Source organism: Elephas maximus, chromosome 4 (assembly GCF_024166365.1).
Source record: "Elephas maximus indicus isolate mEleMax1 chromosome 4, mEleMax1 primary haplotype, whole genome shotgun sequence".
NCBI classification, from domain to species: domain Eukaryota; kingdom Metazoa; phylum Chordata; class Mammalia; order Proboscidea; family Elephantidae; genus Elephas; species Elephas maximus.
The window spans coordinates 151,648,765-151,667,098 of NC_064822.1; the positions used below are offsets into that span (position 1 = coordinate 151,648,765).

General features: G+C 36.9%; 1 protein-coding gene across 1 annotated transcript in view; it reads right to left on the reverse strand.

Annotated features, from left to right (window-relative positions):
* The window catches only part of C4H12orf50 (chromosome 4 C12orf50 homolog), a 41,339-nt gene extending 26,000 nt beyond the window's left edge, over nt 1-15,339 (reverse strand). Inside the window, exons 1-6 of the mRNA XM_049881588.1 lie at nt 15,173-15,339; nt 14,723-14,843; nt 6,921-7,082; nt 5,808-5,885; nt 5,612-5,725; nt 656-766 (exon numbers count right to left, since the gene is read on the reverse strand). Coding sequence (XP_049737545.1) covers nt 656-766; nt 5,612-5,725; nt 5,808-5,885; nt 6,921-7,082; nt 14,723-14,843; nt 15,173-15,184 — 598 coding nt within the window. The 5' untranslated portion in view covers nt 15,185-15,339. The remainder of the gene's footprint in view (nt 1-655; nt 767-5,611; nt 5,726-5,807; nt 5,886-6,920; nt 7,083-14,722; nt 14,844-15,172) is intronic.
* Nucleotides 15,340-18,334: the final 2,995 nt, after the last annotated feature.

Here is an 18,334-nt window from a genome sequence, read left to right on the forward strand (position 1 = left end):
AAGCAAGGATGGCGAGACTGCGTCTTACATACTTTGGACATGTTGTCAGGAAGGATTAGTCCCTGGAGAAGGACATCATACTTGGCAGAGTACAGGGTCAGCAGAAAAGAGGAAGACCCTCAACGAGGTGGATTGACACAGTGGCTGCAACAATGAGCTCAAGCATAACAACAATTGTAAGGATGGCACAGGACCGGGCAGTGTTTCGTTCTGTTGTGCATAGGGTTGCTATGAGTTGGAATCGACTCGACGGCACCTAACAACAACAGCATGTAGGCATATTCAAATAAACAAGGAATTATTAAGTGCCTCATCTGTTTACAGCTTTGTGATGGTATATGATAGCATTTACTTGATACCTGTATTTATTATAGCCCGGATTTGTGTCTACACACACCCTGGAAGATTTCTCATAAAATATATGAAAGAATGGAATGTCTTGCACACTGAGTGCAAAGTCCCAAAGCATTTGGTGAGACACTGACCTCAGAAAGTGTCTGACTTGGTAACACATATATAGAGTCTCTACATTTAACATAAACACGACAAAAAAAGGAAAACATTAAACAAAATTAATTATGAGAGACAAAATTCAGGTTCATTTTTCATCTGTAAGGTAATATAGTCATAGTCAACAGGTAAGACTTTAAACTACCTCCATTTTCAAAAGGAGCAATGTCAGTCCTTGGTTTCCCATCCAACGATGCTTTTATCTCACCTTGCCGTTCAATTAGGCTAAATTTTGTTGGAACCGTAAGACCATCCCCTGGATATGAAAAAATTAAGTCAGCTGAGGAACTATCAGGTATTCAGATAACCAGTTTAAGATAGAATACGCAATTAAAGTAAAAAGTCTAAAAGTTAATGCAAGTATTATTTGCACAATGATCTAATGAACAGTAAGTTTCAATGCACATGAATTTTAAGCAAATTTTATAATTAAGTCAGCAAAGTGGCAAGTTTCTTTTTCTGTTTAGATACTTTTTCAAATGCCCATTAAAAGAATTTGAGAGATCTAACACTACTATGTGTGCATAACATGTTTATAGCATGTTTGATGTCTTTTTCATGCAATGGATTTTGTAACATTTCTTTGTTTTTATTCATTTACCCTGATCAATTTAAGTAAACAGTGTAAGATTCCACTGGAAACCCTGTGGAAACCCTGGTGGTACAGTGCTTAAGAGCTATGGCTGCTAACCAAAAGGTCAACAGTTCATATCCACCAACTGTTCCTTGGAAACCCTATGGGGCAGTTCTCCTCTGTCCTATAGGGTCACTATGAGTTGGAATTGACTCAAAGACAACGGGTTTGGCTTTTTTTGTTAGAGTCTCCTATTGCTCATAAATTGTTAATGATACTGTGATAATTAAATTATTCTCTTTTTTTTCCTTATAATCCTTACATAATTTTCTTTAAACTGTTAAAGGTATAAATAAAAGAGGCATTACAACCTAAAGAAATATTTAATTCTTAATTGGATTGTAGAACAGGAAAAAAGTAAAACTCATTTTGCTATAAAGGATATCAATGGGACAAATGGTAAAACTTTCTTTTAAAAAGTCCGTAAATAATATACTGTATCAGTGTCTTGATCTTGATGTTTTTTTATCAGTGTTAATATCTTGATCTTGATGTATATAACATTGTTCTGTACCAGTAAAGAGGCATCTGTCTGCAACCTTACTCTGAAACAGTTGAGAAGACAATAATAATAATGTCAACATTATGGATTGAATTTATTCTCCCAAAATATGTACTGAAGTCCTGGCTCCTATACCTGTGGATGTAATATAATCACCTTCCATAATGCAGTCTAATATAACACAATCAATCAACTGAGTGGATCCTAAACCTAATCACTTCTGGGTTATAAAAGGAGCAGTACAGACAACCAAGGAACACCTGGGGCTACTGACAAGGAAAGAATCAACCTGACTGGGAATTTTAGCCTCCAGAACTGTGAGAAAATAGATTTCTATTCTTTAAAACCACCTATTTGTAGTATTTCTGTTATAACAGCACTAGATCTAAGACAGTGTATATGTATATATATAGAAAGAGTTAAAAATCAAATGTGGTAAAATGTTAAGATTTGGGGGAAATGCGAGTGAAGTTTATATAGGAATTAAGAGGTTTCAAAATAAAAAGCGTTAAAAGCTTAATATAAACATATGTAGCATTGCCTTTACAATCTGCCATTTGTAATACATGTTGCTAACTTGTTTTTTGGTGTGTGTGTGTTTTCCTTATCTGCGTAGTGTGGATCTACAAGAAGCCCTGGTGGTGGAATTTTTAAGCATTCAGCTGCTAAGTAAAAGATCAGCTGTTTGAACCCACCAGCAGCTCTATAGCAGAAAAAACCTGGCAATCCGCTCCTGTAAAGATTGTAGCCTGGAAACCCTATGGGGCAGTTCTACTTTGTCATTTAGGGTCTTAATATGTTGAAATTGACTCAAGGGCACACAACGACAACAAGGATCTGTAATCTCTTCTTCCCTGGGTAGTTCCCACCTATCAGGTAGGGCTTTCAGACTATCCTACCATCTGACAGTGTGTTGCTGCCACCTAGCGCCATGTGTTGCCTCACAAGTATTGCAGTTTACATATTCCTTCCTGTACTCATTCAGATCTTTATTTTTCCTGTACTCATTCAGATCTTTATTTTTTTGATCAAAGGGGGAGATTCAACTAATTCCTACTGTTGCAAAACCTGTTTTTAAGTTCATCCTAGCGATGAACTTATCATTCCTTGTTGTCATTCTTTAAAGGGCAAAGTGTTTCCCCACAGCAAAATCTGATTCACCAGAGAGTAAGTTCCATGAAGGGCAGACCCTTCAAATTGTCCACCAGCATCACTTCCATGCCTTGGAAACTCATTCAATGAACAAATATATGCTTATTATGCTACTAACCTCATTCCTTGATTTATCTTTTGTCCTTCTGGGGCCAAGTTATCTTCTCTATTCAGAAAGAAAAGCCAAGACCTATTTCACAAGGCAATTTATTTGCACAGACAAACAAAATGCAAAAGCAAATGATTTACAGAATGACTGCATGTGGTATGTACTGTTACCAGGTGCTTATGAAGTTTATTCATTCAGTGGCTCTTCTGGGAAAACATAATTACATTAAAGCAGCTTTTCACATTAAATGTAGGTCATTCCATAAAAGCACTTCCTTCTCGCTCTCAGTTCTGATGTATTATTTATCTTTTAACTCTCTTTGCGTGTTGTTAGGTGCCATCGAATTGGTTTTCACTCATAGCAACCCAATGTACAACAAAACAAAATACTGCCAGGCCCTGTGCCATCCTCATCATCATTGCTATCTTTTAGCTCATTGTTGCAGCCACTGTAACAATCCATTTCCTTGAGGGTCTTCCTCTTTATTCCTTGACCCTCTTTTTTACCAGGCATAATGTCCTTCTCCACAGACTGGTCCCTCCTGACAACACATCTATCTCGGTCATCTAATGCTGCTCTAACAGAGGATGGCTTTAACAAACAAATTTATTTTCTCACAGTCAAGGAGGCTAGAAGTCCGAATTCAGGGTGCCAGCTCCAGGGGAAGTCTTTCTCTGTCAGCTCTGGAGGAAGGTCCTTGTCATCAATATTCCCTTGGACTAGGAGCTTCTCCGCATAGGAGCCCTGGATTCAAAGGATACCCTATGCTCCTGTGCTCCCTATGCTGCTTTCTTGGTGGTGTGAGGTCCCTATAGCTCTCTGCTCACTTCCCTTTCCTTTTATCTCTTTTAAGATAAAAAAGGTGGTGCAGGCCACACCCCAGGGATGTGACCTGAGCAAGGGTATTACATCCCACCCTAATTCTCTTTAACATAATCTAATCTTACCTCCTTAACCACAGGCAGAGATTAGGATTTACAACACATAGGGAAATTATACCAGTCACAAAATGGAAGACAACCACACAATACTGGGAATCGTGGCCCAGCCAAACCGATACACATATTTTTTGGGGACACAATTCAATCCATGACAACGTCCAAAGTACCGGAGATGAAGTCTCGCCATCCTCACTTCTAAGGAGCATTCTGGCTGTACTTCTTCCAAGACAGATTTGTTTGTTCTTCTGGTAGACCATGGTACATTCAATATTCTTCACCAACACCATAACTGAAAGGCGTAAGTTCTTCTTCAGTCTTTCTTATTCATCATCCAACTTTCATATGAATATGAGGTGATTGAAAATACCATGGTTTGGGTCAGATGAACTTAGTCCTCCAAGCGACATCTTTGCTTTTTAACACTTTAAAGAGGTCTTTTGCAGCAGATTTGCCCAGTGAAATGTGTCATTTGATTTCTTGACTGCTCCTTCCATGGGTGTTGACTGTGGATCCAAGTAAAATGAAATTCTTGACAACTTCAACCTTTCCTCCATTTATCATGATGTTGCTTACTGATCCAGTTGTAAGGATTTTTGTTTTCTTTATATTGAGGCCTAATGCAGACTGAAGGCTGTAGTCTTTGATCTTCATCAATAAGTGCTTCAAGTCCTCTTTGCTTTCAGCAAGAAAAGTAGCGTCATCTGCATAAAGCAGGTTGTTAATGAGTCTTCCTCCAATCCTGATGCCCCGTTCTTCTTCATATAGTTCAGTTTCTCAGATTATTTCCTCAGCAAACAGACTAAGTATGGTGAAAGGATACAACTTGAAACAATCCTTTCCTTATTTTAAACCAGGTAGTATCCCTTCTTCTGTTCAAATGGCTGCCTGTTGGTCTATGTACAAGTTCCTAATGAGCACAACTAAGTGTTCTGGAATTCCCATTCTTTGCAATGCTTCCCATAATTTTTTTTTTATGATCCACACAGTCGAATGCTTTTGTATAGTCAATAAAACACAAATAAACATCTTTCTGGTATTCTCTGCTTTCAGTCAAGATCCATCTGACATCAGCAATGATGTCCCTCGTTCCACATCCTCTTCTGAATCCGGCTTGAATTTCTGGCAGTTCCCTGTCAATGTACTGATCCGATCATTTTTTAAATTATCTTCAGGAAAATTTTACTTATGTGTGATATTAATGATATTGTTTGATAATTTCTGCATTCTGTTGGATCACCTTTGTTTGGAATGGGCACAAATATGGATCTCTTCCAGTCAGTTGGCCAGGTAGCTGTCTTCCAAATTTCTTGGCATAAATGAGTGAGCCTTTCCAGCACTGCATCCATTTGCTGAAACATCTCAATTGATATTCTGTCAATTCCTGGAGGCTTGTTTTTCACAAATGCCTTCAGTGCAGTTCAGACTTCTTCCTTCAATACCGCTGGTTCTTGATTGTATGTTACCTCCTAAAATGGTTGAACATTGACCAATTCTTTTTGGTACGGTGATTCTGTGTATTCCTTCCATCTTCTTTTGATGTTTCGTGTGTCATTCAATATTTTGCCCATAGAAACCTTCAATATTGCAAGTTAAGGCTAGAAAGCCAAAAGGGAAGAACATAATCAGCACTTTTCAAGTTGAAAGAACTGAAGAAAAAATGCAAGCCTTGAGTTTTCTCTTCATGTACATCTTACTAAATAATTCAGTCTATCACCAAGTATCAATTATATATCACCTTGAAATGCTGCCTTTGAAATTCTTACCTTCTTGTAAGTCATTGCCATTTTCCAAAGGCTTTTCTAACTCTTTTTCCACTGTAGGAGCTATGCTCTTTGATGATGAAGTATCTGGAGGAGTATGAAATCTGTAGTATTCACCTAATCTCCCCACAGGAAAAATAATGGTTAGTATATTTGTCACACCAAGTATCAGAAAACTCACAAACTTTTGATTTCTTACCAGATTTATAACACATCTCCTTTATTGCTCTTTTTTCTTCAATTTCTTCAGGTGTCTTTGTCCATAAACTAGAAGCATCTACAGGATATATTTGTTTTAAATTAAAGTGTCCCATAGCCAAATAATCTGAAAATTTATAAACCAGAAAGAAAAATCCCGAACAGTGTTCTCATGGATGAATTACTGGTTATTCTATTTTTAAAATCAAGAATTTTACACATTGGTAAATGTTTCTAACTGCTACAATGTAAGTTTTAGAAAGGCTTAAGTTAAAAGAAAAGAAATGACTGCATGATACAATGTGATACATGATGTCTCTTGACATGAGAACTGAAAGTATATACTCTTATAAACATACTGAGATCTGTGTTTACTTGGCTGAGGATGTAGGCGTGGGAAACAGGGAGATGCTGCACAAAAAGAGTAAAAAACCATTCTGTGTATTCCTAAGCCCAGAAACTATGGTGGCCTGTTGCCCACAGAAGGATACACTCCAGGGCAAAGACAGCGTGAGAATCTGTTTCTGCATCTTTATCTTATACATTCACACTTACCGGCACCACTGTGCTATGATGACGTAGAAGGGAAAGGATGGACTAGGATATGAAAGACCTGGGTTCTAGCCCTGTTTATAATCTTGTGAGGGTTACATGGAATAATGCAGATGACAGTGCTTTATAAACTGTAAAGTAATCTGTAGTTTTCTATAAGTGCAAGGATTAAATGTGGAACAGATAGATGATAGATCATTAAATTGACAGATATACATACATATACATATATATATCAATGTGTTTTAGAAACAGTTAAGTTAAATATAAAAAAAAAATGTTATTAGTATCCCTACAGGCACATGCACATATTTACCTACAAGATAACTACTTCCTAGCCATCATATAACAAAAACCTTCCAACCCAGGTGACCACAAGCACACGTAGACAGAGAATAAATTGAAACACAATGAATTTAATAGACAAAAAGTTACAGCTACTTTCTTACCAAAATCTCCTTTATATAGTATATTATAAACCTCTGATAGTTAAGCAATTATTGTAGAAAGTATTGTGAAGTTTTTGAATGTGCATCGTACATCTGAGAAAAGATTTACTAACCATTTTCTTCTTCTTCTTCTTCATCCTCTTCTTCCTCAAAATTAGTTTTTAAAACTAAAGGATGGTGAATGGGTCGTGATATACTTTCCTGAGGTTTCAGAGGTTCCTGACTCTGGGTTGGGGGTGAAATTCCTTCTTGAGTTTCTTTCTGTAGTGTGATATCTGCCAAGAAAATGCAGTATTTCAGTTTTTTCAAGATACATACTATGATGAGGATGCTCAAGGTGCAACTATTATCCTAATAAGCTGCATTTTGTTAAAAAGTCTCCCTTCTTACTTCTGGAAAGATTATTAAACCAACTTATAAAAAGAAACCAGATTTTGCCTGTAAGGCATGGAAAATATGCTAATTAATAAACAAAAAAAATACAAACCCAGTGCCGTCAAGTCGATTTCAACTCATAGCGACCCTATAGGACAGAGTAGAATTGCCCCATAGAGTTTCCAAGGAGCACCTGGTGGATTCGAACATGTCGTACCTTTGGTTAGCAGCCGTAGCACTTAACCACTATGCCACCAGGGCTTCCATACTAATTAACAGACTTTAAAAAAACCTAAAACCAAACCTGTTGCTCTCAAGTCGATTCTGACTGATAGTGATGCTACAAACTTTGTTGTTGTTGTTGTCGTTAAGTGCCAATGAGTCGGATCTGACTGACAGTGACCCTATGTACAACAGCGCAAAACACCGCCCGGTCCTGCGCCATCCTCACAATTGTTGCTGTGCTTGAGCCCACTGTTGCAGCCACTGTGTCAATCCACCTTGTTGAAGGTCTTCCTCATTTTTTAGGCAACAATTAGACTTATAGACTTTAAAATTTAGACAACAATTATTAGCATGATTTTGTATAGCATATTTTTGATATAAATGCAAAATTATCACAAGTATTACTGTATTCTGAGAAGCAGTACTGTATTCTGAGAGATAAGATTACTAATTCACATTACAACAAACTAACAAAGACAACTTAAATAAGACATTGTTGTTGTGGAGTAGATTTTCAACTCACGGTACAACTGCCCCATAGAGTTTTCTAGGCTGTACTTTTTAAGGGAGCAGATCGACAGGTCTTTCTCCCTCAGAGCTGCCCAGCACTTAACCATTGCTCCATTAATTGCTGGCGGATTGCTTACTATTATAATCTCCATTGTTTCCCAGAGTGCTCATAAACTTAAATTTTTGCACACTCAGTTCCAAATAAAGCCAGTTCCCTGGGGAAGAGTTTCAGAGCTGTCTGTTCTTATGGCCTGCCTCTCACCCTGGACAGAACCTCAGGGCTACTGCTTCATAACAGCGCAAAGGGGCATTTGCCCACTTTTCTCAGAGTCACACCCCTGCTTTACAGGTAAAACAATGGGCAAGGGTGGTATCCTCTGGTCTTTTTGGCATGGAATCTCCATTCTATGTACAAACTGGGGTAAGGGCAATCAGGGTCCCAGTATTCTCAGTCTGCCATACATGGCATAGAGCTTCTGTCCTCTGCGTGAGGCTGGGTAAAAGAAGAAAGCCCCAGACTTGTCAGCCACTCTTGCAACACAGAGTAAGGGAGGTTGAGAAATGCTGGCAGCCTGCTCCTCCCAAGGAGATACCACAACCATTCACTGAGATTTGGGGGAAGAGGGAGTCTGTGTTCTTGGCTGCATCTGCCCCAGGTGGAGCCTCTGTCACACTGAGTTGGTGGGAAACGGGTTGTGGCTCAAATGTCACAGGCTCCTGTTGTTCTTACAAAAACTTAGCAGATTTCTTGAATAAATGTTTTGGCATTTGTTGTATATCCTTAGGACAATTTCCAGAGACTTTAAATAGTTATGTTTTTGTTTTTATAATTTTCACCACCAGTCTGTTAGTTTGTCCTACTGTGGTGGCTTGTGTGTTGCTGTGATGCTGGAAAAGATTGCCAAGGAAAATTCAAAAATGAAATGGAACACTTAAGGATCGAGATCTCCTGGGCATTAGTGAGCTGAAGTGAACTGGTATTGGCCATTCTGAATTGGACAGTTAATTATATGGTCTATTATGCCAGGAATGATAAATTGAAGAGGAACAGTGATTTCTGACAACTTCCATTTGCTTAGATTCAAACTTGTACATTCCATGTTCTGATTACTAATAATGTTTGTAGATGTTATCATTATTAGCAAATGAAGGTCCAGAAAGTTTTACTCCATCCACGCCATTAAGATCAACTCTACTTTGAGGAGTTGGCTCTTATCTAGTTGTATTTTGAGTGCCTTCCAACCTGAGGGGCTCGTCTTCTGGCACACTATCAATGTTCCACTGCTATCCTTAAGTTTTTCACTGGCCGATTTTTTTCAGAAGTAGATAGACAGGTCCTTCTTCCTAGTCAGTCTTAGTCTGGAAGTTCTGCTGAAACTCATCCACCATGTACGGCCCTGCTGATATTTGAAATACCGGTGGCACAGCCTTCACTATCACAGCAACACACAAGCCACCTCCATACGAAAAATTGACAGACAAGTGGTGGCAAGTAGTATTACAAATTCTAATCATAGCCAACCATCCTGTTTCAGGTTTTATAATGTTTAATATCTCCTAATTATCTTAGCAAGAATTAGAATATGCTAGTTCAAGATAATAGTTTTATCAAATCTATACCTTTCTGTTTCATAAACGGATGAGAATTTTGATTACTCATCGCAAAGATATACTTTCACAATAAAGTTGTACTTTAATGTGCAACAATTATCAAAGTTTGTAACACAATTATATTGTTTCAACAAATTTTATGCCAATAGTTGTAATAATAACTGAAACCTAAAGAAATGTGTTAACACTTGGAGGCTTATGGTCATAGAAATAAAACAAAATTTAAATTTAACATACTTCTTTTTATTGCATTTAAGCTTGGTAAGTGATCAATAAAACTTTTTCAAGCACAAAAACGTTAGGATAAAATCTGTGAAGGAATTAAAATGAAAACAGGAGTTTAAGAAGAGGAAAAGATAATTTTTTAAATGTTAACAAAAAATTTGTTCAAGCATTTGTTAACTTTTTTAAACTGTGAAATACAACGCATACACAGAATAGTGCACAAACATAAAATATGTAACGAACATGACAACACCAATAACCAGGTCAAGAAACAGCAATCTCTATGTCCTCTCAAGATTATATCACTTTCCTTTCCATACCCACAATAGGTAACCTCTATCTTGACTCTTATGGTAATCACTTCCTGGTTTTTCTATTGTGTATTCATGCCCAAAATATAAAGTTTAATTTTGCTTATTTTTAAATATTTTATAAGTGTAATCCAACAGTATGTTATTATTTTGTGTCTTCTTTCTTTCAACATTATGTCTGTAAGATACATTCTTGCTTGCATAATACTCTTATTCATTACTTTTCGTAACTATATCCATTGAATGAATACATGATTCTCCTTAAACTTCTCTTTAAACTCCTGTTTCTACTTTAATTCATATACCCCACATGTAATTTATATATGCCACTGTTAAACATTTGGGATGTTTCTAGTCTTTGACCATTACAAACAATGCAGCTATGAAAATTCTTGTACATGAATCCAGGTGCACAGTGGAATGAATTTCTCTAGGATGTATGCCTCAGAAGTGAAAATGTTTGGTTGTACGGCCTGCATAGCTTTGACTTGACTAGATAACACGAGATTGTTTTCCAAAATGGCTGTACCAAGCTACATATCCACCTACTCAAAAAAACAAAAAACAAATTTGTTGCCATTGAGTCAATTCTGATTCATAGAGACACTACACCTACCAAAACCAAAACCCAGTGCCATCGAGCCGATTCCGACTCATAGTGACCCTATAGGACAGGGTAAAACTGCCCCATAGAGTTTCCAAGGAGTGCCTGGCGGATTTGAACTGCCGACCCTTTGGTTAGCAGCCATAGCACTTAACCACTACGCCACCAGGGTTTCCCCTACACCTACAGTGCATAATGATTCCTAATGTCCTCATATTCAGCAATTGGTAGAATTGGTACAGTTGGTACTAATTCAACAATCGGCACAAATGTTGTCATAACACATCACATTTGTATTTCCCTGATTACTAATAAGATTGACCATCTTTTCATTTTTTGGCAACATCTGGATTTCCTCTTTCCAAAATGCCTGTTTATCCTTTCTGTCCATTTTTATATGCCTGGAGGTATTTTGGGTTCTCACAACTGGGGGGATGCTACTGGCATCTAGTAGGTAGAGGCCAAGGCCAAAGATACAGCTAAACATCCTACGATGCTTAGGAGAAATATCCAATTAAAAATGTCAGTAGTGCTGATGTAGAGAAACCTGTTCCATCAGGTTTGTCTGTCCATTCTTGCTAATTTGTATTCAAATTTCGAGACTGAGTCCTTCGTTGGGGACATATAACTATATGTACTTCATATATCCTCTCCCTTTTGTAGCTTGCCTTTTCATCCCTTTTATGGTGCTTCTGATGAACACAAATACCAAGTGCTTATTCTTTGCCAGGTACTGTTTTAAACTTTTAGGTATTAATTCATTAAATCTCCAAAACAACCCAATATACGCTGTATGAAGTACTACATACTGTGTATGTGTATGCGTATGTGTATATATACATATATAATGTATATACGTATATATATACAGTACTACATACTGTGAGTGTATACACACACACACCCCTAGAAGAAACTGGCAGAGAAATATTAAATTGCTCAAAGTCACAGTGGCAAGTATATGGTGAGATAACACTTAAACCCAGTCTGACCCACAGTCAGTGTTCTTGTTGTTAGTTGCCATGAAGTGACCTTATGTGTAAGAAACATTACCCATTCCTGCATGATCCTTACAATCAGCGGAGGATTAACCAATAAGCAAGGTACACAAGAGCTTACAGTAAACAAGGTACGCTCAGGTTTAACTGTGTTTACTTACAACCATTGCCATCAAGTTGATTCCAACCTATAGCAACACTATAACCAGTACCCAATACCATCGAGTCGATCCTGACTCACAGAAACCCTTTAGAACAGAGTAGAACTGCCCCATAGGGTTTCCAAGAAACAGCTGGTGGATTCTAAGGGCCAACCTTTTGGTTGGCAGCTGAGCTCTTAACCACTGTGCCACCACGGCTTCATAGTCAACTCAAAGGGCTCATAGGGAATATTTTTGTTGCATGGAGAAAAAAAAGATAGTGCTAAGAATTTTTTATCAGGGATTGATAAGACAATTTTCAGAACCACTGCACCACCAGGGCTGCTACAACCTGCATCTAGCCTTCTATTTTCCTCTTTGAACAGAAAAGTCACCCTGTATGCATGCAGATGAACTGCTAGAATAAACACTATATACATTCTTTGTGTTTCAATAATTTTTGACAATTGTCATAATTCAACATTTCCTGCTATAAGTCCCTTCCAGAACTATGACACAAATGCAAGTGCAAAATGTGTGTGTTGTAAGAATCTTTTGCATGAACTATTCCATTATTTTTTTTTATTATTATTCCATTATTTATAACCAAATAGTTTTCAGTTTTCAAACTTTCTGGGTGTCAGGCACTATCTTTCCCTTTGTGCTTGGAAGAACAAAAAAGGTGTTAATTTTTGTAAAATCCACAGAGCAGAGGTTCTACTGTATTTTTATTAATTCATTAAAAACACCTATAAGGAATGCCTCTTTTAAGGCATTAGAGACACTTGTGTAGGTTTTAAAATATGCTGATTAATCATCTTTGCAGTATTCTTGTCAAAAATGGATAATATAAATCTAGTTAGAAGGAAACAAGCAAACAAACCCATGTAAGGGATATTCTGCAAAGCAACTCACCTGAATTCTCTAAAAATGCTGGTGATATGGAAGAAAAAAAAAAAAAAAACCTGGGAAATGTAGATTAAAGAAACAGAAACATAATTTTTTTTTTAATAACTAATTACAACAGATGATGCTTGACTGGATCCTAGATTGAAAATGAAACCCCCCCCCCCAAAAAAAACTAACAAATTATAAGGCCATGTGGTATCAGAAATTTGACGGCTTATTTATTAGAAATGAAGAACCTCAGGACCCAAGGCAGACATATTGAATCAGACTCTGCAATGTAAGGAGATCTCAAGGTGATTCCATTGCATATCAGATTTGAGCAGCACTGCTCTAATGACCACAATTGGACAATTAGGGAAATCCGAATATGGTCCTGAGTCAGAATCGACTCGACAACAACAGTTCTTTTTTGGTATGTATGAAGTGATACTTAGCCAGTTATATTTTGCTACCAAGAAAAATTATAATAACCTCCACTCACTCTGAATTTGTCAATTTATCACATGTACTTACTGAAACAAAAAAGGGGTGAATTTTAATAAAGGCACAGATTTATAATTTAATCTTTGTCTAATGTGAGATGATTTATGTACCAATTTTGATTAACATACTGTAAACTTTGGTTGGATTAGTACTCCTGGAAATACTGTAGGCCATTAGGTCTACCAAGGATCAGATGATGACTTCTGAGATATGGAAATATTTCCAAAACGAATACATGATGTGGTAATTCAATGTATAATTCAGCAGAGCTTGCTAGTTTACCTACAGCATTCCAGACACTGTGCAAAGCAGTGGTAAGGCAGATTATAATCCCCATCCTCGTGACGTTTACAGTCTAGTGAGGAAGAGAAGACTTAATGATGACTTAAGTGCATGATGAATAATATGAGGTAGAGTGTTCTCCAGAAGACTAGAGCAAGGAGACTTAATTTTTAGTTATCCACTTGCTGAGAATTATCCGAAGTGAATTTTTTAAAATCCTCAAGTACTGATATACCTTTAGCTCATTTTGAGAACCAAGACATGAAGAGAAATATGGCGGCCACAGCAGGAGACTGGAGTAGCTGCGGCATCATGGAAACCTGATGTCCCAACCTCTTGAGTAAGGTTCTTGCCATTCACTCCTTTAGTGTATGGTGTCTTCTGCATCCCCTTCCCAGAGACTAGCTTAAGGTTCACCACATCATACAGTCTCAGTACCACTTTCAATTCATTGTCATCCAGTTGATTCCGACTCATAGCCACCCTATAGGGCTGCTCCAGAGTAGAACTGTTCCATAGGGTTTCCAAGGCTGTTATCTTTATGGAAATAGACTGCCACATCTTTCTCCTGCGGAGTGACTTATGGGTTTGAACCACCGACCTTTTGGTTAACAGCTTAACCACTGTACCACCAGGGCTCCCAGTACCATTCACCTGAATTGAATCATGTCATGGCCACTCAACTGCACTATCATAGAGATGGATGCTCTAAGGCAATGTTATTTTAGCTTTTACAGCAAAGAAATCTTATTTTTTCCACAACTGAAGTCTTAGGGAGAAGTACAATATACAGCTTGTTCTGCCAGAAGCAGAAGTGTGCAGTCCAGAGCATACCTTTGCTCTCCCCACCTACCAGATAAGTTTCTGCACATTTATAGGAGCATCAGTCAGGCCCTAACCTCTAAGCTTGCCTCCAGTTGCATGGCGTTTTGCTGGGACACAATCTGCTTTTATCTGGTGAAACCAGTAGTTTTTGCACTTTTCAGATGAATAAAATCCATTTTAGACACACAAAGTCAGAGAAAATTTAACGTCTTCTGTGTTCACTTCAACATCTTGTTAGCTCCTTAACGACCCATTCTAAGCAACATGTCATGATTCTTCATAGAATCATCTCAAATAATCTATTAGCTTTAAAACTACATTACTCACCTGCATATTTTATGTAATGCCATTCTATACTGCTACTCCAAAACCAGATTTTAATACGCTATGTCCATGTTATTCAGAAAATATACTCACTGCTACTTGGTGGCAAAAATAGTCCATTGATATTTCGAGGTTTGCTGTGATAAAATATACAACTGATCTTCACACAACCAAGAGGCTGAGTTTCCCAGAAGCATGAAATGCTGCAGTTTTGCTAGACAGATGGGGTAGGGGAAGCGTAACAATCAGATGCCATGTTCACAGTACATGCAGTGTGCTATAACAGTTTTAATTACTGATTTAAGATCATGTGTGTGCCCAGCGTCCTGTGTTTCTTAGCTGTGCCCTTTCTTTAAAAGATGCAATGGATGTTCCTAAAGCATGTTTCCATTCTCCCAAGAATTTAAGTTTAGCAAAATGCCAAATGCCAGAGATTAAATACTTGTCATTGGTAGTGGAACAATCATTGTGTTGTAAAAATACAGTTGAATATTACTGAAAGGCAACACATTTAACAAAAATGATGACGCTGAGTAATTCTACCTGCATTTCCATGTGTCTAAATCTGCAAAGCGGATCTAAACATTTTCCCTCTCTCCATAATGAGCACACAGTGTCACTGCCAAGGGCCTCTTCACAGTGTCGGAATCGGCACTGGGAACCCTAAAAGAAAACAAGTAATCAGTGCAGAAAACTCAAAATATTTTAATGCTAGAGTTGCTAATTTTTTTAGAGTTGCTAATTAACTGAAGAAAATATGGAATATCAAATTATACTCAGAAAAATATGCACTGCAAATGTACAAGTAACCCCCCCCAAAAAAAATAAAAGACAGTGCTGTTGAGTCAATTGGGATTAGCGACCCCATAGGGTTTTCAAGGCTGTAAATCTCTATGGAAACAGGCTGCCACATCTTTCTCCCGCTGAGCCGCTGGTGTTTCAAATCACTGACTTTTCAGTTAGCAGTCCAGCGCTTTAACCACTGTGTCACCAGGGCTCCTTATAAAATCTAAAAGTGTAAGTCTAAATTTTAACAAATTAATCTAATTTTAGTGAAAGACTGATAAGATAATCAAATGATTATATGGTACAAGCTACAAGTCACTGAGACAATACTACTTTTATAACCCTGTATGGCTCACTAAGGATAGAGCCAAGAGGCTAGTGACACACAGAGATCCACAGCTGGAAAAAACTGCAGGCCACTGTCTCTTGGGAAAAGAGCTGGGTAACATGTAATAAAAATACTCCATTAAATTATTCTGTCTTTTGACAGGTGCTCCACCATTTTCCCTTATCATTTACCCCCCTTTCACTCCCATCTTCACTTCCTCCTCCCTTTAACTATATCTGTGAATCTCAAACAACAGGGCTGTGGGCAGATTTGAAGTCAGATAAATCAGTATTCAAAATCTCTGGCTCCTCTACTTGCCCGTAGTTACAAAGTTAATACATTACTCAGCCGTAGCTCTTAACCACTGCACCAGTGTGAAACAGACTGCACTCTCTGCCCACACAGAATATAACTTCCATTATTATTTATCACATCAGGGTATAGTCTTGAAATAACAGGTAACAGAAGTGAATCTAATTTCCACCGTCAAAGAGGTTGACTTCATTCAGGTTTCCTAGCAAAGATGAAACACTTTAAACCAGACACATAGTCTTTTTCAGTGGGTTCATTCTACCATGAGGAAGAAGCTCCAATCATACCGTTTCTATGTTTATTTGGTTTCATTAATCCTAATCCCTTGGATTATTTTAACATTTTTTTTTTTTTCTATTTAACTTTATGGAAACCCTGGCGTAGTGGTTAAGTGCTATGGCTGCTAACCAAAAGGTTGGCAGTTTGAATCCACCAGGCATTCCTTGGGAACTCCAGGGGGCAGTTCTACTTCGTCCTATAGAGTCGCTATGAGTCGGAATCAACTCAACAGCAACGGGCTTTTGGGTTTTAACTTTATAAACGTTAATTAATATTTACAACTTGACTAATGTGTTTATATTACTTCTTTCCCTTTTTTTCCCCCACGATATTTAAATATTTGGTGTTTTTTAGACTTTTGACAAGGAAAAATTCAGTTATTAGGTTAATGAATTTCAAATAGGGAATCAATTAGACTTTTTTAAACTAAGCTTGATAGTGACCTGAATTCAACAATTTGAATTCATATGGTTGGAATCACATTCACTAAAAAAAGTATGATGTACATTAACATGTTTCAATATTAGGGATTTTATGTCTCAAAGTGCCATCATTAGGCAAAAGTATCACATGTCAAAAAGTCACAGGCATCTAGCTGCCATAGATAAGGGCAGTTTCAAACAAACCACAAGTTTACACTATTCCTGATTTCCTTAGAGAAATTCAGTATATGAAAAACACATGATAAGCTTTTACTTTAGATTTTAAATACAGAAAATATTTTGTGCGAAATTAGTTCATTTTGATTCAACAATGCAAATTACTGCTATTCTCCCTTCATCCTACTAAAAGCTTAAGCGTGTGAAGTACTGTAAATTGTACAATATTTACCTTTATGCATGTGGAATTAAAAAAGAAATAGCAGTCATTCCCAACTTCTGCCATTTTCAACTCTCTTGCTGCTAATCCAATGTTTATATATATATATATATATATATATATATATATACACTCAAGAACTAAAAAAATTGCAGGAATGCAAATATAAGAACTATCAGTGTGTAAGGGGGGAAAAGTTTCTTTTCCACAGTCTTTCAGGTTATCAGTAATAATCCTTTAAAACTGACCTCCTGTTGACAGTATATTACACATTAGATCTTTCTTAAAGAAATTTAAATTAGAAGATACCTTCTCTAGCTTTGCAGAAATGTTGAAAGTGGTTGCTAGTCAGCATACAAACTCAAACTTCCAGAATTTTCCTCGTTGTTACCTAATCCATTGTTTGCTCATCATAAATGACCTCACATGTAACTGTAGCCTAGTTTTAGGTTACTGTATAGTATCTCTCTTACTTTCAATTCTAGTATATTAACTGAAAAAGGCTCATAGTAATAAAATAGCACATTCTGTCTGCCAATCTTCTGATTGAATATGGAATATAAATATGGAACATATACTTAAATAACTAAAAAGTAATAAATATTTCATAATAGCTATTTTCTAAACTTATTTCTATACTAAATATAAATAATAAGGAAATATCCATATTTCAAGATAATAAATTATTAAAATACGTACTCACTGCGATCCACTGATTTGAGTGAAAAATCATACTCAGGTTGCCATATAATAATAATAAAAAAAATTTTTTTTAATAGATACCTCAACATAAACTGGACTACTTATGTATCTTATAGCTACATCCCATTCATTTTTCATTTGTCATGAAAAGAGGAAAACTTCTTCCTGTAGCATAAAGTTTCCAGTGTGCTTGTAAATTCCAAAGATTTGTTGAAAACAAAGTGAAGTAATCTGATTTCCAGAATGAGACATTTCAATTGGCAGTTACTGAGGTCTTCATCTTAGTATCTTTACTAAAACAATGAGAACCTTGCAGAAATTAATAAAAATATTCATAGAAGCTGACTTAAAAGATGCCATAGAAATGACATAATATTAGATCAAAATGTTAAGTTGGGATGTGTTTTTAACTGGAAGTTTAAAAAGATCAAGATAAATATGGATTCCTACATTGGTTAAATAAGACCAATTTGGGATGA